At 42.8% G+C, this 24,113-nt stretch overlaps 1 protein-coding gene across 1 annotated transcript; it reads left to right on the forward strand.

Annotated features, from left to right (window-relative positions):
- The first annotated feature begins 42 nt into the window (after positions 1-42).
- traf2a (Tnf receptor-associated factor 2a) lies at positions 43-23,065 on the forward strand. The gene is made up of 11 exons (XM_073466588.1): positions 43-230; positions 4,134-4,212; positions 4,973-5,071; positions 8,402-8,563; positions 10,588-10,662; positions 10,795-10,869; positions 13,642-13,728; positions 13,930-14,124; positions 14,479-14,656; positions 14,789-14,937; positions 22,847-23,065. Exons 1-11 carry the CDS (start codon positions 43-45, stop codon positions 23,063-23,065), a joined length of 1,506 nt encoding a protein of 501 aa, XP_073322689.1.
- The last annotated feature ends 1,048 nt before the right edge of the window (positions 23,066-24,113 follow it).

Below are 24,113 nucleotides of genomic sequence, written 5' to 3' on the forward strand. Positions count from 1 at the left end.
AACACACCCCGCTGAGTACCCCGATATTGTTCAAGGGGAATAATGGCTGCACAGGAGCCGTCTCCACCATCTTCCCTGGAAGGCAACAAACCGGGCTTCCCAAAGAAAATTCTGGCCAACAGCCTGGAAGACAAGCATCTGTGCAATTCGTGCCAGAAGATCCTGAGAAGGCCGTTACAAGCCCAATGCGGTCACCGCTTCTGTTCGTTCTGTTTCAACAAGATTGTGAGGTGAGTAGTGTCATGGTTGCCAGCGAGCTAGCTAGATGTGTAGCCTGTACGAGCAATCAGAGCTTGTCACCAATCCTCCCTCAAAGATTGTTCAATTTATGGCTGTAAGTCCTGCTTATTGTCACAGGTAAGGCTGTATATAACTACGAAGACAGGTTAGGCTATAAAGTCTGTAAAGACCCACTGTAAAATTCGGCACACAGGTCATTCACCAGTCACCACTGGATATTAATGACATCTCAACTAGTGTGATGGGTTGTCCAGATGTCCTCGTCGTGAAGTCCCGTTAACCTCTGTCGTGCTTACCGGAGCAAGCAGCGCAAATGTCGAAGTGTTGAACCCGACAGTGTGTTGTATCAAACTGATATCAGGTCAGTGTGCATGCTAGATGTACGAGCAACTGTTAAAGCCTTTACAGTCTGTTCCTCTCAGTGTGTGTACTTCACTACCGACATCTAACTGGACATGTTTGATAGGAGTTCAGGATGACCTGGCTGACAGACCCATGTGATATGCGTACTTGTCTTCGGCTTCTGTAACGCTGGGATGACAGGGGTAGGACTGAGGACACGACTCAATTTGTCCCGACTGATTGCTGCTGAAGTTTACAGTTTTTAACCTGTCTGAATGTTTTGTGACGCTAATGCACAGTGTGGTAATAAGTATGTAGTGCAGTGCAGTACGGACGGCCTATGTGATTACAATACACACACACAATAAATAAATGAATAAGCTGAACCTTCTCAGGTCACACAATCGCAGTGTCATAGATTTCAATGCAACTCTATTGAAGTTGGTCTACATGTGACAGTTGCTTTAGTGTACATCCAGTTGTGATGACTTTCTAATTTAGCTACAGTGATTACAGAAACCTGGATTTGTGTGTACGTAGTTGTGAAATACATCAAATAAAGACAGCCCACTTAAGTAGGTCCTGCGTTACGATCTTGCTCTCCCTTGTAGAGATGGTCCCTCTGTTTAAATCTAGACTGCAACTACAGTATGCTCACATAGTCCGCATCAGTAAAAGGAGGCAAATGTCCATGAATTTGCTTCACCTCAGCTCCGCTGATGTAGCTAGGGGTGTGTGACCCTATCCCATCAGGGGAGCTGAGGTGAGGCAAATTCATATTTTTATGTTCCAACCTGACATGGACATGACACATCTCCAAAATGGTAGAGAATGCTTAGAAATAACTGATAACTGAAACTTAAGAAGACAAAATTCCTGTGCCAAGCCCTTTTTAACTTGGAGATAAAGAAAGCATCCTGACTGGAAACATCACCAACTGGTGTGGTTTATCACAGCCCAGGACAGGAAGGCTCTACAACGGGTGATTAATACCACCCAGAGCATCTCTGGTACCATCTACAGAGCATCACTGGTACCATTTTATAGAGCATCAGTCAAGTGAGATGTCTGCAGAGAGCCCAAAGATACTAAAAGACAACACCCCCCCAACCACAGTGTGTTCACTCTGCTGCCATCTGACAACACATACAGAAGTATCCACAACTAATATATATTTTTATTGTTACTTTATTATTTGTTCATTGATTTTATATCATTTTATTTTGTAAGCAGCATAAAGGAACTATTGCAAACATTTTGTTGTTTAACCCTGTATTGTATAGTGACTAATAAATGAATCTTGTATCTTGTATTCCGAAATAAATGTATATTTAATAAAATCCCCACAATTAAGAGACACACAGAAAACTCAGTAATATTCCCACCTAGGAGTGCTGGCTGGATTGTGGGAACTTGTCGATGTCAACAGGGGATTAAAAGCAACTTTTTCCCCAGTAATCTGATCCTGTAGTTTACTGAGCAGTATGGTAACTGATTACAGACCAACTGGATATAAACAGGGTTTTACAGTAATAAGACTAATGCAATCAATATAAACACATTTTTCTTGCGTTATCACATTTCTCACAGTAATCTGTTTTATTTGTGTGCATGTCTCTGTGTTTTGTGTAATGTGACCAGCTGTGGCTACAATAGGACATCATGGGGTTTTACCATATTATTTTATGAATATATGTTGTTTGTTTGAACCTTTATTCAGTCAAGGGAGGGTTCACTGAGAGCAATGCTCTCTTTTTACGCCCTGATCACATTCGCACAGTTACACATTCACACCTGGAATCTGCTCAGTACAACTACAGGCTGATCTGTGGTCACTAAGCAGCTCCACTGGAGCGGCTGGGGTTAAGTGCCTTCCTCAAGGGCAACTCAGTGGTGGTAATGAGGGAGGGGTATTTTCCCCACCCAGATTAATCCTGTCGGTTCGGGGATTGAACGGCTGGCCCTCTGGTCACAAGCTTGCCTGTTTGATAAACTATCAAAGTAGACAAATGTATCTTTGTAAGGCTGTAACTAATGATAATTTTCATTATTTATTACTTTGCAGATATTTTTCTCAATAAATTGTTCAGCGGACATAAAATATCTGCAATGGCCATCACATTTTCCACAGCTGAACTTCTTCAAAAGACTAGTTTTGTTTTACCAACAGTTAAAAAACAAACAAACCCAAAGCGACTTAATGGCTTAAAGGAATAGTTCACTCTAGAACGAAATTCAGTCATTATCGACTCACCCTCATGCTGATGAGAAGTCTGGTGTAGTTTCTTATTCCTCAAAGTGCAGCTGGAGACCCGCGGGGGTACCCTCCTGCAGCAAAAATCCATATAACGGGCGTCAATGGTGTCCGAGACGAAAAGGTCCATAAAACTACACACTTCACTCTAGAGTGAACTATTCCTTTAATCAATGAGTTCTTGACAAACTGATCTCAACTTAAGGTCCACTTTCTAACTGTATAGGAGCATTCAACTACATCTCACTGTCTTCACTGTAGTTGAAAGCTCAGACAGTACCTTGAGTTCAGATCCCAGGGTCAGGAGTGAACTCGACAGACTTAAACAGTATTTGGATAGCGCTGATGGTACAACCCTGGTTCCAAAAAACCCAACTTTTTTTACTGACAGCCATTTAAGACATGTTGCTTAGCTGATGCAGTGATCTCCTTTATACAGTCATGTCTTTGACAAAGCAGTGAACCTTACCCCATCCTTGCTTGTGATCAGCTGAGCCTTTCGAGGACGCCCCTTTCATACCCACTCATGAGACTATTACTCGTGGCCAGTGAACCTGTTTACATGTGGAATATTCCAAACTGGTATTGTTGGAGCGTTCCACAGCTCACCCAGTCTTCTGTTGCTCCTGTCCCAACTTGTTTGAAACATGTTGCTGGGATCACATTGAGAATGAGCAGATATTTTCAAAACAGTTTTTTAATCACACACACATAAGAATAGATCAAATCAGATGATTAAAAAAATAAGAGATATGTCAGGAGAAGACAAGAAGCCATCAGGCTATTATGATGGACCCCTGCCCTTCATTACAGGTACAAATAAATAGAAAAAAACAAACAATAAAAATGTAATAACATAATTTAGAAAAATACAAGTGCCAGGTATCATTAAAAAACACACAATAAACAGAATAACTAAATCAATAGACAATGTTCCAATGTATAATATATATCCAAATATAGAAATACATACAAAATAATACAAGGAAAAAATATATATACAAAAGAAACAATACTTCATGAATTAAATGTGATGACAGTTTTCTTTTAAACAATTGTTAAGATGACAAGCTCTTGAAGCTCCAATGAAGTTGATGATGATGGTACACATTAACTATATTGTCATTGTACTGTTTTCAATTGAATATATGTCAAGTAGGATTATTACATTCTGTTTTAATTGTTTTACACAGTGTCCCAACTTTTTTGAATCAGAGTTGGTATATGCAGTACCTATATTGTTTGATGCATGGTACAATATAACACTAATGTAAATATTTGTTTTCCTCCCTTCAAGTTCTGGACCACAGAAATGCAGTGCTTGCATTAAAGAAGACTTATTTGAGGAACCCACCTCCATTCTCAAGCAAGGTGGCGTAAGTACATTTTTTATGCTACATGGTATCTTTTTCAGAGTTTCCCACAGTTACATTAAATACAGCAATATTATGCACCTAGTGCAGCACCACTGTGGTAAATACACATTCCAGGTCTGTAACGATTTGTCAGACATGTAGGTGCTAATTACAAACAAAACTCATAACATCATAACAATAAGTTTTTGAAAACTTGTATCTTGAAGTAAACATGTATGTAAGGCTGTGATCCTACCCTCTCACTGAAGTTACATAGTGCAGAAAAAAGTGATGGGGGAGAAGTGGCCGAGACAGAGACACCATTCACCCTATTACAAGTCACTGTACATCCAAATGATCTGAAGCTGATATTTTAAGGTAAAAAGTTACATAATGTTGCTTCACCATTGAGAGTGGAGTTTGGCCAGGTTTGTTTTTTTGGGTTTCAGGTGTGGAGAGCCAACATTTTCCTGGATCTGAAGCCTGATAGTCTGATAGCGCTGTAACATCATTGTTTGTATTCAGAGTATAGTGCCAACACAACATAAAACTTTGTGACTGCTCTATAACTCTTGGCCAGTGTAGACAAAAGATGGAGCAACTCTAGTTCTTTGTCCCTAAAATGACCACATGTGCTGCAAATTGGAGCCAGGAGAGATAAGTGTGCTCCAAGTATCCTGATCCTCAGTAAACTGAGTGTTTGTAACACAATCCCCTTCACACTGTAACTGTAGACACAAACCAGACCACAACTGACAACAACCTCCTTTTCTCCATGCAGGCTTTTCCTGACAATGCAGCTCGGAGAGAAGTGGAGGCCTTGGCGGCCGTCTGTCCCAATGAGGGATGCACATGGACGGGAACTATCAAAGAATTTGAGGTGCACCAGCATGCAAAGCAGCCTGGGAAATGAATAACTGCTCCTATTCAAATGTCCATTTAATTTAGACCTTGGTTGGTGTATTTGTTAGCCAATTACTGAGACTGTGGAGTGGTTTGTGTGTGTGTCTGTTTTTGTGTTTGTGCCTGCGGTTTCAAAGTTCTTGCACTTGTTTCTTTGTGCCATCTCTGCCACTGATCACATTTTGATAGGTCTAAAGTTCAACATTTACAAAATGACTCTTTACTCACAGTTCATAGAATGCAATGCAGTATATAATCCATAGTTTGATCTTGTTGATATCAGTCTCATGGTTTACTGTTACACTGTTGGATTCATTTACTGTGAATGCTAACCCAACATTCCCTCCTGCTGCTAATTCACATTAAAATTGTTTCACTGGTGAAACACAGTGGCTTTATAGTGAAGCAGTCACATGAACCCAGTGTTCTGTTCAACCACAATCGTTCAGCAGAAATGTTTGTCAGAGAAATCAGTTTTAAATATTTCAGGGAGTAATGGAAGAGTGAGTTGTTGTTTGAGGGAATTCAGACCTGGTATCAACATCTGTTCTGAATGATCCGATCACAAGTGAACAGCTTTACGCCAGCCAGTTCACACCTGGCATCGACATGCGGGTAGGTGTGCATCTCAAGTGACCACGTGTGATCTGATCGTACTTCCCCGCTCTATATGCATGTAAACGCGTACATCAATGGAACAAATTTTTTACTCAAAGAAATATCTTCATGTATAACTTTCGTTGAATTAAGAAGAAGGCCCAAATAGTTATGAATTTGTCATAGACGGCATTTCTAAAGTTTCTCCTAACTGAACAACTCACAAAATTCATTGTGTTTTTTAAGGGGGTGTGGGGACGTTCTCCAAGGGCGTAAAAGAAGTAGCCTATATTGGTTAATGTTTACTGTATTTGTAAAGTATGACATGTTTACTGTCAATAAAAGTAATTTGATAAATTGGGTGTAAATGGTGAAATCAGTGTAAACAGTGTGTTCAAACAGCGGGTGTTGGCAGGTAAGAAGCACTTTAGACACAGAAGCAGACAGGCTGGTACAGCCATTTCCTTTTTACAAGGAAACAAACAACTTGTACTGGATTGAATTTACAAGAAGGCACCAATGAGTTAAAATTCACAGAGTTTGTTAAGTTTCTCCTCACTCAGCAACTCTTAAATTCATGATTTGTAAGGGAGTCTGGGGATATTGTGGGTACTAGTTGGATCAGTTGAATTGGCAGGTTAAGAGAGCCCAAACATGGAACAACTACATGGACATCAGACAGTGTGTAATCCATTCTGCCTGTGGTTGTGGCTTCTTCTTGTTTCACAGAGAATGTCAGTTCAGTAGGCGGGCCTTCAATGTGGCCCAGGACGTACGTGTACGCACTGCTAAAAGAACTTTGTCAAATGCGGCCCAGACCACCTTGAATGTGGTCTGGGCCTCAAGTGATTGACTCCCAAATGTGTCCTCAATGTGCCTTGGGGGTACTGTACTCAGAGCTGTCCACATGTGACCGGATCACTCAGGACACATGTTGATGCAAAGTGTGAACAGCCTCTTAGAAGCAGAGCTGCAGGTGACAGCCTCCACACCTCCAACTTGTCAGCATGTGACCAACTTCACTGTGACCTGCTGTTCCCGCCGTGCAGCTTGAAATCAGGACCATTGTGGACTCGCTCCTTTGAGTTTGTTTGGCTGCACTGGAAACAGATACACCAGCTGCTCTTCTGTTTTATTTCTCACAAAGTATCAGCTTAAAGAGTGTTTACTGTAGAATTAAATTGCACTTGCTATCACCATGGCAACTACTGCTGTTGCTAAATTAATCAAGACTAAAGATCCTAAGGACCAAATGACTTAATTTGTGCTCTCAAAGGTTCAAGGTTCATGTATTTGTCCTTATACAAAACAGTGTAGGGTTGTACAATAAATATTTTCTTGGCCTTTTCATGGCTTTATTGACAGGACAGCTTGAGAGATGACAGGAAATGGGATGAGAGAGAGGGGGGATGACATGCAGCAAAGGGGTCGGACTCAAACCCTGGGCCGCTGCAGCAAGGACAAAGCCTCTGTACGTGGGTCACACGCTCCACCAGCTGAACTACCAGGGTGCCCCACTTCTGTATCTTTGACAGATGGCAGCAGGGTGAACAGTCTGTTCACCCTGGCTGGGGTGGGTGTTGTCTTTTAGTATCTTTCACCTCACTCAACTGATATCACTGATGCTCTGCAGACGGGTACCAGTGATATCAGTATCCCAACTGCTCTGTTTGTGGTAAAAGATTTATTTGTAATGAAGCTGTTTCTCTCAGTCCCACCCTTCTGTCAGTTTTGTCTTGGATCTATAATAATAGCCTGTACACTATCGACCATCATTACTTTTATGATCAAAGTGACAAGTAGCAATGGTTAGTTGCGAAAGAGTGAGAGGATTATGAAGACATCTTAGTATGTGAATAGAACGGCAGAGTTAGAAATGTCACAGTCATGGTCCAGTCTTCTTGCAACAATATCCTTTTGGAGGTGTACATATGTATGTGTATGAGTATGAGTGTGTATGGGTGAGGATGTGTGGGCAGGGGCTGCTCCATCCCCCCTGTAAAAAATGTAACAAATCACTGACTGCATACACCACCTGGATGCAATCTACAGTCAGTGACAGCATAAAGTCAAACCTACAGGAGGGATGGGACTCTTATTGATAACAATGCCATTATCAATTCTGCTCATTGGTCCAATTCTTTATCAATTCCCTCATTGACTCCTGATCAATTTTAGTTGAGCTGGCTGTAGCCTGAGAGCTAGCTATAGCAACAGGTGGTCATCAACTAAAATTGATGAAATTAGAGAATATTTGTACAGCATTTGTTTTCATTAAGGTTTTCCTGCCAAGCCTGCCTACATGACACTTATTGTGACACTTATCATGACACACATTACAGCACAAGATATTCACCCTCATTAAATTGTGGGTTAGTGTCAAATATCTGATATTACTGTGTTTTAAGCCCATGTTGTGCAGAAAGATGTTTCAGCTTATTCCTAGTGTTTCCAGCATTACTTGAAATGATCCCTTTAAAGACATTACAACAAACACTATTGTCATCTCTCCTCATGAAATAAAGGCACACTTTGGACCGTTTCTTCTTCTATGCCATGACTACTTCTTGTTAAAGTTTCCAACAGTAGATGCCTTTTTTGATGTCATTGTTGCACAGCTGTTAGAAAAACACACCAGCACTCGTGTTCATCCATTAATGATTGAACATTAGATAAAATGTTGAAAAGTTTATTTGTTGGTCACTTGCAGGCTAGCCATGAGGGAAACTGTGACTTCATGATCATCCTGTGTCCTTCCTGTAAAGAGTTGATGAGAGCCAACGAACAGGAGCGCCACAATGAGAGAGAATGTCCAGAGAGGACGCTCAACTGCAAATACTGCAAAGAACCCTTCCTGTTAAAGAACATCAAGGTCAGATTTTTTTGTTTAATTGAGGTCAAGCACTTTTCAGGTGTTGTGCCTGTATGAGACTTTCAGGGATATATTGTAATGTACTATAATATTGTAGCATGATACTTGTCAACTTTAGTCAAACTTATAGATACTGATGTTATGATCAATGTATGTTAATAAATGTTTGTGATTAACTATTCTACATGGTACAAGGTCAATTTATAGTCATTTTTTTAAATCACAAGGGTTTAAAAAACTAAACAGTGATTTAGTCCTTTGAGTCCTGCTACATCTATTTTAGATAGTGGAGTGTTGAGGATGAGTTCAGGAGTCTCACAGCCTGAGGAGTAAAGCTGCTCTGTAGTCTGGTGGTACAGCAGTAGATACTTCTGTATCTGTTGTCAGATGGCAGCAGGGTGAACAGACTGTGGCTGGATGGGTGTTGTCTGTTAGTATCCTTTGGGTTCTGTGCAGACATCTCACTTCACTTATGCTCTGTAGATGGTACCAATGATGCTCTGTAGATGGTACCAGAGATGTTCTGGGTGGGTTTAATCACCTGCTGTAGAGCCTTCGTGTCCTGGGTCATGCACTATGCCAGTTTGTGATGTTTCCTGTCAGGATGCTTTCTATTGATCCTCTGTAACAGTTGACCAGAATCTTGCTCCGTATTTAGCCTTCCTAAGTTTCCATAGGAAGTAAAGCCTTTTCTGTGCTTTTTTAACCATGATAGATTCTTAGTGATGGTAATTCTAAGGAACCTATAACTGTTCACCTGCTCCACCTCAGCTCCACTGATGTAGACAGGGGTGTGTGTCTTTGCCTCCTTGGTTTTGCTGACGTTGAGCAGTAGATTTGCTCACAACTCTGTAAGATTGTTGATTTGCTCCCAATATGAACTCTCATCGTTGTTTATAATACGACCAATGATGGTGGTGTCATCCACATACTTCACAACTGAGTTCCCTCGATGTCTGGGAGTGCAGACAGGGTGTACAGTGTGAACAGGAGGGGGCTGAGCACACAGGCCTGGGGGGCCCCAGTGTTGAACAATAACATAGAGGAGGTGTGAATGCCAATTTGTACTCTCTGGGGTCTGCTTGTGAGGAAATCTAATATCCAGTTACTAACTGTTCTAAACTAGAGGTCACTTATAAGCTCTCCCATAGTATTCAACCATCTCTCGCAGCCATCCTCAGAATCTGTACCTGTCTCAGTCATATCATGATGCGAGTACTGAGATTTGGTTTCATGATAATAGGTGGTGCTCTTTTTCCAGTTGTCCACTGACTGAAGTTTTTGTCTTCACGCTTTGTTGTTTGTATTTATTGCTGACTCCTTGTTGCTTGAAAACACTGGCTGGGGCTTTTTATTATTCAAATTGTACCCTGTTACCACTGTTACAGGAGGGGTGACAAAAACCCCCACCATTATACAAACTGCTGTAATTGCTTGCTCAGAGGTTTTAAACCTGGGAGGAGGAGTTTAAAATATGAGAATTCTGAGGCAAAGGTACTGCATGAGGTAAACAGGAGTCACTGTGACTCACCTAAACACGGTCAGCAGATGGAACTGAAGGAACAGCTTTGACATACAGCTTATGGAAGATAGGTTTTTGTGTCATAATGACATTTTGATTTTCGATATCAACCGGTGAGACAGACAGGAACATGGAGAGAGAGGGGATGACATGCAGCAAAGGGCCCGGGCTGGAATCCAACCTGGCTGCTAAAAGCTGCAACATTGGTTCTTCTTCTTGGGCCTTCTGAGCACACAGACAAGATACACTTATTTTAAGACTCAGCGTCACTTTCGTTTTCTTGCAAATATTATCTCTGCAGGTTTTCTCTTTTTTTGAGAGCGCAAGAGGATGGGCTCAGAGTGCCAGACTTGCTGGAGGTCATGTGATGACACCTGAGCATAAATATCACTTGTGTATATAACTATAACGAAGGAAACGTGAAGGGGCCTGACCATAGGCAACTGCCCCAGGATGAGATGTTACCCTCACTTTGAATTAACTGTTCTTATTTTGTTTTTAGGCTCACGATGAAATCTGTCCAAAGTACCCAATGATATGTGAGGGTTGTGCAAAGAAAAAGATCCCCAGAGAAAAGGTACCCCAGATATTTTTATTCAAGTGATTTCTCATAATTCTGTTGAATTGATCTCATTTACCATTTAGCTAGGGATCGAATGCTACAACATATTCTATAGATCATTAGCTTCTTTAATTTTTTGTTTTGCAGTATGTGGACCATATTAAGTTCTGCAGTAAGTTTAAAGCACCATGCCGATTTCATGTTGTTGGCTGCGATACGTCTGTAAGTAGACATTTTTGTCATAATTTGCAAAATGTGTAACAATGTAATAACCTCTTGACTATGTAATTACTTGGAAAGATTCAACACAAATTCCCATTTATTAGATAGAAAAAGTTTTTAAGTTGACTGAACTAAAATTTTCAGAGTGATGAATAAAGGTGCAATGTGTAAGGACCATGCCAAACAAATAGGGGGCAGCGTATCACCAGAATGACCACCAACTGCTGCTCACTATACTTTTTGCTGTAGCTATCTTCGGCTGTGGCTAGTAGCTGCTGTAAGCTAGTAACTCAGTTAGCCATGCAGCTAGTGGCCCCATTTGCTAATTGGTCTGGAGCAACGGGGGTGTGTTGGTGTTGACACCGTGTGCAATGGAACCAAGCTCAGTAGCTTCCCAGTGAACACGGTTGGATCAGGACTGAACGTAGCCTCTGAGTCTGACGGGTGCCTGTTTGACGACAGGAAATGCAGTGCTGAATATTTTTACAGCGACTCTGATCAGGACTACGTCTCGAGGGACAAGAAGACACAGCAGGGGGGGACAGGAAAGAATTGAAGCAGGAGCGAGAGGAAGGTTGGTCTTGACCAGCTTGGAAAAGCAGCTGAAATATTTTCACATCCAACTCTGTGAATTAAGGATTTATTTCAACCACACCAGAGGTGCTAATTGTTGGAACAGTACAAAAACAAACCAAGACTGTTTGGCAATTAAGCTCGTCTTAGTAAAGAGAGAAAGTTGCGTTAAGATGGTGTATGGTTGTATTTTCTGTTTTAATAAGGAAAATGGGTGCAAGAATATTTCCTTACTTGACCTTTCTTTCCTTTCCTCTTGTGAGTTTATTTTGTTGACTAAAAAAGGTAAGAGGGCTTGTGAAATGTAGGAAACTTGCCACTTGTGTACTGTGAGCTGAAACTGCAGGAGCTATCAGACTATCACCACTAGAGGTACAAAGTGTTATTAGGAGACAGGACGGGCCGGGGCTAGCTGGTTAGCATGCTAACTTCAGTAGACATCTCTGCAAAACAGTACATGGTCGTCTTTGACAGAACATCAGCACTGTTGTTTGCACTCTGTTGATGATGTTAGGTCACTTTTTGAGTGTTTTAAACTAAAATTCTGACCACATCTTACAAATTGCACCTTTAACTGAAAGGATAACATGATTTTTATTTGATATAGTATGATAAAATATAATTATGTTATATTGATGGAACAATCTTTGTAACATTGAGAATATTTCCTTTATTTGCCAAGATATTACATTATTCAACAGTTATTACAGAATTTATTGTCATGTCTGTAAATTAAACCTGTGTTGTTCAGTATGAAGCCCTTGGATGTGTGAGTGTGTTTGTGTGTATGCATAATGCCTATATAAAGTATTCACCTAACTTAGGCTTGTTGTGTGTTACTATTTTATAGGGCTGCACAATTAATTGAAATCACTATCGAAATTTGGTTAAGATCAATATCAATATCAAAATCATAGAAGCTGCAGTTTTTTTTTTTTTTTTTTTAAATAAATGTGTGACAAACAGCATTATAATGATCACTGCAGTGGTGCAGAGATGTCCGGGTCTACAAATCTTGTTCTCTAGATGTTACAAAATACGTTTGTTTGGTACGGACTCCAACAAATCTCACATCATCATGATTTTAATAGTTTCTTTCAGTAAAAATGAAAACCGTGACACAAAATATCACACATAATAACACATGAATCGGGTGTGCTTAGGCTTTTTAACACTGATCAACTTGTGGGTCTTGAGTAGAAATATAAAACATAAGTTTGATTACAGTACTTGGCCTCTCATTTCAATAGTTAGTAGAAGCACCTTTGGTAGCAGTAGCAGCTTTGAGAGAATACTGATTTAGCACTCTATTATGCAATTTTGCTGATTGGTATTTGAACCTCAAATTGTCATTTGTGCTGCTTTGGAGTACACTGATGATGGCTTAATGTTGAAACACATTTGTTTTTTGCCCACAAAAAGACTTGTCATATGTAAGTGCCAGAGTTTTGGTTGTTCTGATTCTTGTCACTACCCGTTACATTGTTCAAGTTTAGGAGCTGTGTATGTTGTTATCTCTCACAACTTACAGACACCACATTTGTAGCTCTGCCACATTTGGCCTTACTTAACTTAAAGGGAGGAAAGTGCCTTGTACATTTTCTTGCATCCTCCCGTTGAATGGTGCCCATTTCATTATTATTTTGAAACTGACTAATCAGCTGTTGGGCCAATAAAGATACAGTCGTGTTTAAAGCAGAGACAGACAACTTTTCAAGTTATCCCGTCCTAGTGTTTCCCTGCAGGATTACTGTTGGCGTCACATTACATGTTGCAATCAATATTTATGCAGATTGTCTATTGCCAGTTTAACTTGAGGGCATCTGCACATCTTCATTAAAAGTGGCATGACTCCATTCAACTTAAAAATAAGACTTATGTCACAGTTAATAGTTTTAGTGCTTAGGTTTTATATTTGTACCAAATTTGTCTGATCAGTTTCACGTCTAAGATTTATTTCCTTTGTTCGGTGACAATGTGGTTAAACAAAACCTGAAACATTGTAGAGGTGAATACTTTGTAGAGTGTATATATTCATTATCAGCTCCATTATTTCTTTGCTGTATGCTTTTACTATTTTCTTCTTGTGTGGCACAGTTTTTCATACATCATTAAAATGTCATTTGTTAGTATGAAATGGAGGAGGACTGTTGTTTATGTTCTTAATGTGTTTCTGTTTGTATTGTCTTTGACACCAAGGTGGAGAAAGAGAAGATCCATGACCATGAGCGGCAGTGTTCATATGAACACCTTAACCTTCTCCTACATTTCATCATGGGCATCAAGGTGAGCCTGGAGAGCTTGCAGCCCCAAAGCCTGGATGTGGCCAGCCACAAGCTGCAGGAGCTCCACCAATCCCTCAGGGATCTGGAGCTGAAGATGAGCCAGGTGGCCGGGGGTGGTGTAGCTCCCGTGCAGGGTGCATGCGCTCCGACCCTGGCCACCTCCTTCACCCCGTTACCCAGCGCTTTTGGTGCTGCCCTGGAGCTGCAGCTCCAGAGCGAAAAGACCAAGGTGGCTGAGCTGAGCCGGCGCTGCCAGGAGCTAGAACTCAAAGTGAGCACTTTCGAGAACATTGTATGCGTCCTCAACAGAGAGATGGAGCGCTCTTGCACCACCATGGAGGCCTACAACCGCCAACACCGACTGGACCAGGACAAGATCGAGATCCTCAACAACAAGGTAACAAAATGAGACATGACCTGTGCAGTCCAGCTGTGATTTCCATGAGATTAGGTTGCAATCTAAATGATCTTGAAGGGAAATGAGACTATCAAGGCACCAGAAATTAGAAGAAAATTTCAAAGGATCGTACCATCATCTTGTGTATTGTAATGCAAATGTTTTGTAAGTGATCATATGAACACAATAATACCTACCTATATTGAGCTCAAGGGAATAATTGCTGAAAGCTAGCTGAGGTGGTTGCTCGTCATATGTGTTACATTTCACAACAGCAGTCTATTTATCAGGGAGCATAAGACTCAAAGATAGCTTGTAAGCAAACTGTCTTGTTCATGTGTTGCTGTGCTGCAGGTTCGTCAGCTAGAAAGGACAGTGAGTCTGAGAGACCTGTCTATCGTGGAGATGGATGGGAAAATGAGAGAGATGTCTGCAGCCACATATGATGGCATTTTTGTCTGGAAGATCTCAGATTTCACCAAGAAGAGGCAGGACGCCGTAGCTGGCAGAGCCCCTGCTATGTTCTCTCCCGGTAACAACTTCTTAACACCTGAGTTATAATCTCCAAAAAATTAAAGCATCTGTCTGATTAATGATTTTAATTTAATTTCTAGCAATGAAGAAAAGATATCATTACCCGTTATTGGTCTATAATGTTTTCCAGCTTTTTATACCAGTAAATACGGCTACAAGATGTGTCTGCGGATCTACCTGAATGGTGACGGGACGGGACGCGGCACCCACTTGTCCCTGTTTTTTGTGGTGATGAGAGGACACAGCGACGCACTCCTCAAGTGGCCTTTTAATCAGAAGGTAACATTCATCATATATATATATGCGCAGTATGTATACACACACACACACTGAACAAAAATGCAACATGTTTGTTTTTGCTCCCATATTTCAAGTTGAAATAAAAGATTTAAGACTTTTTTTTTATGCACACAAAATTTGTTTGTCTAAGAATTTGAGCACAAATTTGTTGAAGTCCGTGTTAGTGAACAAGATAATCCATCCACCTGACATGCGTGGCATATCAAGATGCTGATTAAAGAGCATGATTACTGCAGGTGTGCTTTAGGCTTGTCACAATAAAAGGCCACTCAGATGTCAGATGTCTCAAGTTTTTAGCCATGCTGACTGCAGTAGATTCAACCACCCTCACAACTGCAGACTATGTGTAACCTCGTAACCCCAGAGCCTCCACATCCTGCTTCTTCACTGCATGATCATCTGACACCGGCCACCTGGACGCAACAGTCGATTTGCACAACCAAATATTTCTGCACAAACTGTCAGAAAGAGTCTCAGGGAAGTTCATTTGCATGCCCACCAGGGTCCCTACCTGACTATAGGTTGTCATTGTAAACAACTTGAATGAACGGATGCTTACCTTAGAAATGTGTCTAGAACTTTGTTCTTTACATGGATAAATCCAGGTTTACAATGTCAAGTGGTTTACTAATGTCAACGTTGTGAACAGAGGTGGTGGTGGAGGGGTTATGGTATGGCCATTGAACATTGAAATGTTGGATCTTGTACGTCAACTCTTGAAAAATTGGAGCAAAACAAGAGTGTTTATATTTTTCTTCTGTGTGTGTTATTATGTATGTGTGTATATAAATATATATGAATGTATATATATATATGTGTATATATAAATATATGTGTATGTATGTGTGTGTATATATATATATCTATATATATATATATATATATATATATATATATATATATATATATATATATTTATTTATATACAGTCGTGGTCAAACGTTTACATCCACTTGTAAAGAACATGTATGTCATGGCAGTCTTCAGTTCCAATGATTTCTACAGCTCATGTTTCTGTGATGAATGAGTGGAACACAAACTACTTTGTTGCAAAAAACATTCCTGCGGTTTGGTTCAATAATCAATTTATTATATCTGAAAATTTTGGTGATTATAGAAAGTTATGTGAATCAAACAAATGTTCTTTGTAGCATGGCCTCTTAACTTCTTCTGAGTGATTCTGATTGATAACAGCTGGTGACTTTTCTGGGCCCATTTTAATAGGGCCCGTTTGATACACCCATTAGACTCAGCCACAAACACTACAATGGGAAAGTCTAAAGAGCTCAGCATTGATCTGAAAAAGCTGATCTGAATTATTGATTTGAACAAGTCAGGAAAGTCACTTGGAGCCATTTCAAAACAGTTACAGGTCCCAAGATCAACTGTTAAGCATAAAGTGCATGGCACAGTTGTGTCACTGCCTTGATCAGGAAGAAAACACATACTGTCACCTGCTGAGAGAAAACTGGTCAGGATGGCCAAGAGCCAACCAAAAAACACCAAAAAGCAAGTCTGCAATGAATTAAAAGCTGCTGGAAGACAGGTGTCTGTGTCCACAGTCAAGTGTGTTTTACATCAACATGAGCTGAGAGGCTGCCGTGCAAGAAAGAAAGGCTTAATCCAGATGCGGCACCTTTAAAGCTGGACTGAAGTTTGCTGCTGATCCCACGGACAAAGAAAAAACCTTTTGGAGGAAACCTCTGTGGTCACATGGAACAAAAACTGAGTTGTTTGACCACAATGAGCTGCAATATGTTTGGAGGAGAGAAGGTGAGGCCTTCAACCCCAAGAACACCACACCTACTGTCAAGTATGGTGTTGGTAGTGTTATTCTGGGGGGCTGTTTTGCTGCCAGTGGATCTGGTGCTCTAAAGAAAATAAATGGAATAATGAAGAAGGAGGATTATCTCCAAATTCTTCAGGAAAACCTAAAATCATCAGCAGAAGATCGGCTCTTGGGTGCAGTTGGGTGTGCGAATGGGACAATGATCATAAACACACATCAAAAGTGGTAAAGGAATGGCTAAATCAGGCTAGAATGGAGGTTTTGGTCTTCCCAAGTCCTTACTTGGACCCCATCAAGAACATGTGGACTGTGCTGAAGAAACAAGTCCGTGCCAGGAAGCCAACAAATTTAGTTGAACTTCACGGATTCTGTCAAGGAGTGGTTAAAAATTCCGCCAGAGGACTACCAGAAGCATGTGGATGGCTATCAAAAGCAGCTAATTGAGGTGAAAATAGCCAAGAGACATTTAACCAAATATTAGAATTACTATATATATATTTTTGACCCAGCAGATTTGGTCACATTTTCAGAAGACCTATAATAAATTCATTATTGAACCAAACTGTTATGCGTGCATGGAGTGTAGACCCAAAAGCGGACAATGAGGCAGGGAATAGTGAGCAAGGTAGTTTATTGACTTCACAGGGTAATTGCAGGTGAAGATGGGGTGAGTCCCAGGCTGAGTCGCCGTCTGGGAGTGAGTAGGAGGAGGAGAGGTTGCTCACGGTGGCGCTGTTGGTTAGTGTGGCAAGTTGAGACTCCGGTGAGCACAGGGTGAGGCTGTTGGCTGCAGAGGTGTGGAGAGCTGGACTGCTGGAGCTGGAGCTGGAGACACTGGTAGTTGAGAGTGCTGGTGAACACTGGAGGTAGAAAAACACGAGAAATGTTAGATCTTGTTACGCCCCTGGTCTAGGGGAACCAGAGACATGACATGATGTGCTCTCCCCCAGTCTTCCCACTCCCAAGAAGGCCAGTGTTACATGGTATATATATTTAAGGTAGCATTTATTTTCTCTTCAGAGGGAGACAAAGCCAAAACAACAAACAAAAAGAGTCTAACCCCCTACCTTCCTAACACAAAACCAACAAATGGTAACAAAAAGACAAATTCTTACCTAACTCCTAAATGAGGAAAAACAGGAGAAAAAAGGGTTAACAAAAAGGCTTCTCCCTCCTCCTGGGCTACCACACTCACTTTTCTATGTACAGAGTTACAACAATCAGTTTATACATTATACTGGGTCTCACAGAAAACCAACGAACACACTAGACACCAGTCCTAGTTGGATGTGGGGAAACAGGTTGAGAGAGGGAAGACTGCAGTCAGCCGGTGCTTCAAAAGGGCTCCTCTCCTGCCTCTGACCAATCCTGGGTCGGCAATCAGCCAGATCTAGCCAATCAGTAGGTCCAACCTGCTATCAATCACACACACCCACACACACACACACTCAGAGGAGACTGCTCACACCTTAGGAGGAGGAGGGACATATCAGTATACACAGTATACACAGAATAATGACCCAGGGTCATAACAATCTCCTGGAGAGAAACAAAAACACTAGTAGGTATACAATTAGGTGAATTAGCCGGAGCCATGTACCGCATCTAACTGACGAGATCATCTGGCAGCAGGTAGCATGAGCAGGCGCTGATTGCCAACCTGCTGCAGTTGCGCGTGTGTCAGCAACTCCGGTGAGTGGAAAGCTCTGCCCAGCCTCTCAGTGCAGCTATGCAAGCACAACAGAAAAAACAAACACCAAAACGCAAAATATCCGCCACAGAATCTGACAGGTCACTGGAGGACACAGGCTTGAGCTGTGAGACATGAAACGTGGGATGCACAGGTAAGGAGGTGGGCAGCTTGAGGTGGACGGCAGTAGGGTTGATTAGTTTGTCCACCACAAATGGGCCAACGAAACTTGGAGCCAGCTTGCAGGACTACACCTGAAGTTGGAGATCATGGGAGGAAAGCCACACCTTTTGTCCCAGTTGGTATTTGGGAACGGGGATACGGTGACGATCGACCAGCTGCTGACTCCGCTGGTAGGAACGGGTAATGGAATCACGGGTCGACCTCCAAACCTCCTTGCACCGGGCGATATGAGCGTGGACAGAGGGGACAGTGACCTCGCCCTCCTGGGCAGAGAGAAGAGGCAGTTGATAGGCGTAGGCGGCCATGAACGAAGTCTTTCCGGTGGCTGAGCTGGTTAATGAATTATGCGCGTACTCGACCCAAGGGAGGAAGGAGGACCAGGAAGTGGGATTACGGGTGGTGACGCAGCGAATGGAGGTCTCCAGATCCTGATTGGCTCTCTCCATCTGTCCATTTGACTGTGGATGGTAACCTGAAGTTAGACTGGAGGTGGTGCCAAACGCCTTACAGAAAGCCTGCCAGACCTGAGATGTGAACTGGGGATCGCGATCCGAGAATATGTAAGCGTGGAGGCCATGGAGCCGGAAGACATGAAGGATGAGTAGGTTTCAGAGGGGGATGGGAGCTTGAACAGGGGGATGTAGTGAACCATCTTAGAGAAGCGATCCACAATGGTGAGAACGGCGGTGTGTCCGCTGGACTCTGGGGTGGCACCTGGATGAATGGCCCCACTGTAACACCTGGGACCGGACCTCCTCTGGCATGAATAGGTGGACCTGTACCAGGGTTGGGATGACTGCGCTGGGCCTCTCGGTCTATGGTTTTGATCTCCCAGGTAGCAGCTCCAACAATCCGGGGAAAAGGCACCATGGGCTCGGGGTTAGCAGGAGGTGTGTCAGAGGAGAAAAGGCGAGAAAGGGCATCAGCCTTGCCATTCCTGGAGCCGGGACGGTATTTGAGGGTATAATTAAAGTGGCTTAGGAATAGGGACCAGCAGGCCTGGCTGGAGTTGAGTTTTCTGGCAGAGCGCAGGTAGGCAAGGTTTTTGTGGTCCATCCAAATGAGGAAGGGCTCCAGGGTCCCCTCCAGCCAGTGTCCCCACTCCTTGAGAGCCAGAACTACAGCCAGCAGCTCATGATTTCCCACGTTGTAGTTCTCTCTGCAGGGGAAAGACGTTGGGAGAAAAAGGCACAGGGATGAAGCTTGTGTGTTGCGCTGGGAGAGAATGGCCCCTAGGCCGGAGTCTGAGGTGTCCACCTCCACCACGAACTGACGAGCTGGGTCGAGATGTTGAAGGACGGGGGCGTGGGTGAACAGTGCTTCTTGAAGGCTGCGTCGGCACCGGGAGACCAGGTGAAAGGTGAAATGTGAAGCAGTGGAGGTAAGTTGGGTGAGGGGAGCTGCGGCTTTAGTCTCGGATGATTCATCGGTAAAAGTTGGCAAATCCCAGGAAACATTGTAACTGTTTCCGGGTCGAAGGTGTGGGCCACTGCTCCATGGCCCGGATCTTGGCAGGGTCCGGCTGAAGCCTCCCCTGAGCTACAACGAAGCCCAAAAAGCTGACTTCAGCCGAGTGGAACTCACACTTCTCCGGTTTGACATACAGTTTATATATCCAGGAGTCGTTGGAGCACCAGCCTCACCTGCTCGATGTGCTTGTCTTGTGTTGTGGAGAATATTAGGATATTGTCCAAGTAGACTAACACAAAATGGTTTAATATGTCACGGAGAATGTCATTGATGAGGGCTTGGAACACAGCTGGGGCATTTGAGAGATCGAAAGGCATCACACGGTATTGAAAGTGTCCGAGGGGGGTGTTGAACTTCCACTCGTCCCCCTCTCGAATGCGGACAAGGTGGTAGGTGTTCCGAAGGTCCAGTTTAGTGAAAATCAGGGCGTGACACAGAGGCTCGAAGGATGGGTCGATCAGGGGTAGTGGGTATTTATTCTTGACTGTGATGTCATTGAGTCCTCGGTAATCGATACAGGGGCGAAGGGTCCCATCCTTCTTACCCACAAAGAAGAAGCCAGCCACGAGGGGGACCAGGGAAGCCAGGGAGTTGTTGATGTACTCCTCCATCGAATCTCTCTCAGGGCATAACAGGTTGTACAGGCGACTAGAAGGGAGAGGAGCACCAGGGAGCAGATCAATAGCACAGTCATAAGGGCGGTGAGGTGGCAGAGACAGGGCTCGTTCTTTGCTGAACACTGTGGCTAGATCATGATAAACCGGTGGCACGAGAGACAGATCTGGTGATTTTTGAGTGATGGAGGCAGATACCTTGACTGTAGTGGCGGCAGAGTGGAAACAGTGGGAATGGCAAAAGATGCTCCAGCTGGAAATGGAGGCTGAGCACCAGTCTATGTGGGGGTTGTGTAGTCGTAACCAGGGGAGCCCCATTATGACTGGAGAAGAGGGTGAAGAGATGCCACAGAACTGGAGACACTGCCGATGATTTCCTGAGATGATTAGAGTGATGGGTGCAGTGCGATGAGTGACGGTAGCCAAGCGGCGCCCATCTAGGGCATTTGCAGTCTTGGGGGTGTCAAGGGTGTCTATTGGGATTAGAGACTGAACAACCAGGGAGGAGTCAATTAAGCTGTCATCTGTGTCTGTTGACCCAGTGTTGACGTTCCTCGGGGGTCAAACGGGTCCTCCCCACCTGAATAGGATCCTCTGGGACAGCAGGGGGAGCTCTGAGAATCCAGGTGGAGAGTGGGGAGCTCTGAGGTACTGGCAGAGAGTGAGAGAACTGACTGGGGGCGGAGCTAGCTGATCAGTGGCTGGTGTACGCTCTCTCTCTGTCTTTCCCTCAGCCGATTATCTAAGCAGATAACTAGCGATATGAGTTGCTCGAGGGATGCTGGTTCTTCTTTAGATGCTAGCTCATCCTGTAAATTCTCTGAAAGTCCCCTCTTAAACAAACTTATATACGCAGGCTTGTTCCAACCAGTCTCAGCTGCCAAAATGCGGAAATCAATGGAATAATCTGCCGCTGACTGTGAACCCTGGCATAAAGAAAATAACCTACTGGCTGCCTCAGAACCCTGCTCATCTCAGTCACAAATGTGACGTGAGACTCCAGAGCTGCTGAACTCGACTCCCACGAAGCTGTTCCCCACTGTGCTGCCTTTCTTCTCAACAGGTTAATTGTGTAAGCTATTTTAGCCTTATCTGAGGTATAACTGGTGGACTGTAAGTTGAATACATTTGAGCACTGTAACAAAAAACTACCACATGAACCTAGGTCACCAGAGTAATGTTCAGGAACAAAGGGTTCTTTGGCCAGGGGAGAAGAAGGTCGGGCAGAGCTCGTAGCAGGAGGATTACTCACAGTCGCAGGTATAGTTGAGGGAGATGCAGGTGGTTGGCAGGCAAGCAGGTTGAGTTGGTGACCAATCTGGGAGACGCTGGAGTTTAGAGTCTGGAGTGATTCCATGACCCCCTGAAGCATCTGCTCATGTCTTCCCACGAGGACACCTTGTGGGTTCAGGGCCTGGTGGATGGATGCTGGATCAGCTGGGTCCATATTATGGCCAGATGATTCTGTTATGCTGCGTAGTGCAGACCCAAAAGCGGATGATGATACTGATTGCCAACCTGCTGCAGGTGCGCGTGTGTTAGCAGCTCCGGTGAGTGGAAAGCTCTGCCCAGCCTCTCAGTGCATCTCTGCAAGCACAACAGAAAAAAACAAACACCAAAACGCATAAGATCCGCCACAGAATCTGACAGAATGTGACAGAATGTGACACAAACTTCATCAATGTTTTTTATGACAAAGTAGTTTGTGTTCGACTCATTCATCACAGAAACATTAGAGCTGTAGAAATCATTGGAAAGGAAGACCGCCATGATATACATGTTCTTTTCAAGTGGATGTAAACTTTTGACCGCAACTGTAGGTATCTTGATAATTTGTTGTTTTATATTGTGGTTTTAAATGGCTTTGACATCCAAAAGCACCATGCTATTATGGCTTGATGTTTGTTCTTCCATGTTTGGTCTTCTTGTTTCAGATTTAGTGGGTTGTGGTTTGCACTAATATTTGTTATTTATTGGAATTACCTTTACGATGATCCGTTATTAATTTAGAATGTATTTGTGATCATATTATAACTAACATCTTAAACTGTCAACATGCTTTATACTGGAACTGCATTAGTGGGCAGCTCAGTTATTTTGTCAGAGCAGATGTAAGGCTGTACTCCTACCATCTGTGCCTAGGTCACCCTAATGCTGCTTGACCAAAACAACAGGGAGCACATAATTGATGCCTTCCGGCCCGACATCTCGTCCTCATCCTTTCAGAGGCCCGTCAGCGATATGAACATCGCCAGTGGTTGCCCACTCTTCTGTCCGCTTTCCAAGTTGGACTCTAAAAACTCCTACATACGCGACGACACCATCTTCATCAAGGCCATTGTCGACCTCACTGGGCTCTAGGCAAACAATGGGGGCATAAATCCAACCCTGCCTTTTGTTGCTACTAAGCTGTTTGAATCACCAGGCTTTTGTATCACCAGTAAGTGGCATTTCTCTTTGGGGTCTGTCTAGTTCTTTTGGTTTTGGAATTGAGTGATGGCAGCAATATGCAAGACCAGAGCAAGAAACTTTTTTTTTTTTGCCATGTCCACAGTGGCTGGTGGTTTTCAAGACTTCCTTAACCACTGTAACTACTTTACCAATCAAACTGAGTTTGTATTTGACAAAAACATTGATTATGTACCAAAGTGAAAAAGTGAGGAGTGAACACACTATATAAGCCAATATTTGGCTGGTGACAGGTGTTAATTTCCCACCGTGCATAAGACTCTCAAACAGCATTTGACCTTTTCGAAGCATTTCGAGACCTAGGTGTGAAATAAGTAGACAACTAAGATGATAGTGTCTTAATCTGCAGTGATCAGCCTATGGCTTCTTGTACAATAGATAAGGCTCATCATGTTCAGTTTTACACAGAAAAAAATCTATTTAATTTTTAGAAGATGAGTTTGATAGATAGGTTTGACACAATCAGACTACTGCATTGTAAATAAGATCCTCTTGTGACTAAAATCAGTAATTGCTGCTAGCTGCTAGTTTCTGTCCCAAAATAACTAACTTTACTAGTAGCTAGTATAACTACCATAGCTTGTGTTCCTCAAAATATTTGAAGCTGCATTTTCTTTTGTTTTTGGCCACTTGGGGCTGAACTTCAGAGCAAGATAAAAAATCCACATTTAACATATAATGGCCTTGAAAACTTGATTTAGCTGACATGTTAGCCATCGATTTCTTACTTACACATCCAGCTGACACACAGTAACATTATTATTTACCGGGTGACATGTCTCTGGCTACCTGATAAATGTAAGTGCAATTTTCTCTCCGTTTTAGTCTTCACCAACTTCTGAGAAAAATATATGACTCTTTTGCTAGCTATGCCTTACCATGGTCACCAGCTGTTCGCTAACTTTACCTGTCTGCAGGTGGGGTACTGTGAGTATAAAAT

This window comes from Pagrus major, chromosome 5 (assembly GCF_040436345.1).
Source record: "Pagrus major chromosome 5, Pma_NU_1.0".
Lineage (NCBI taxonomy): Eukaryota > Metazoa > Chordata > Actinopteri > Spariformes > Sparidae > Pagrus > Pagrus major.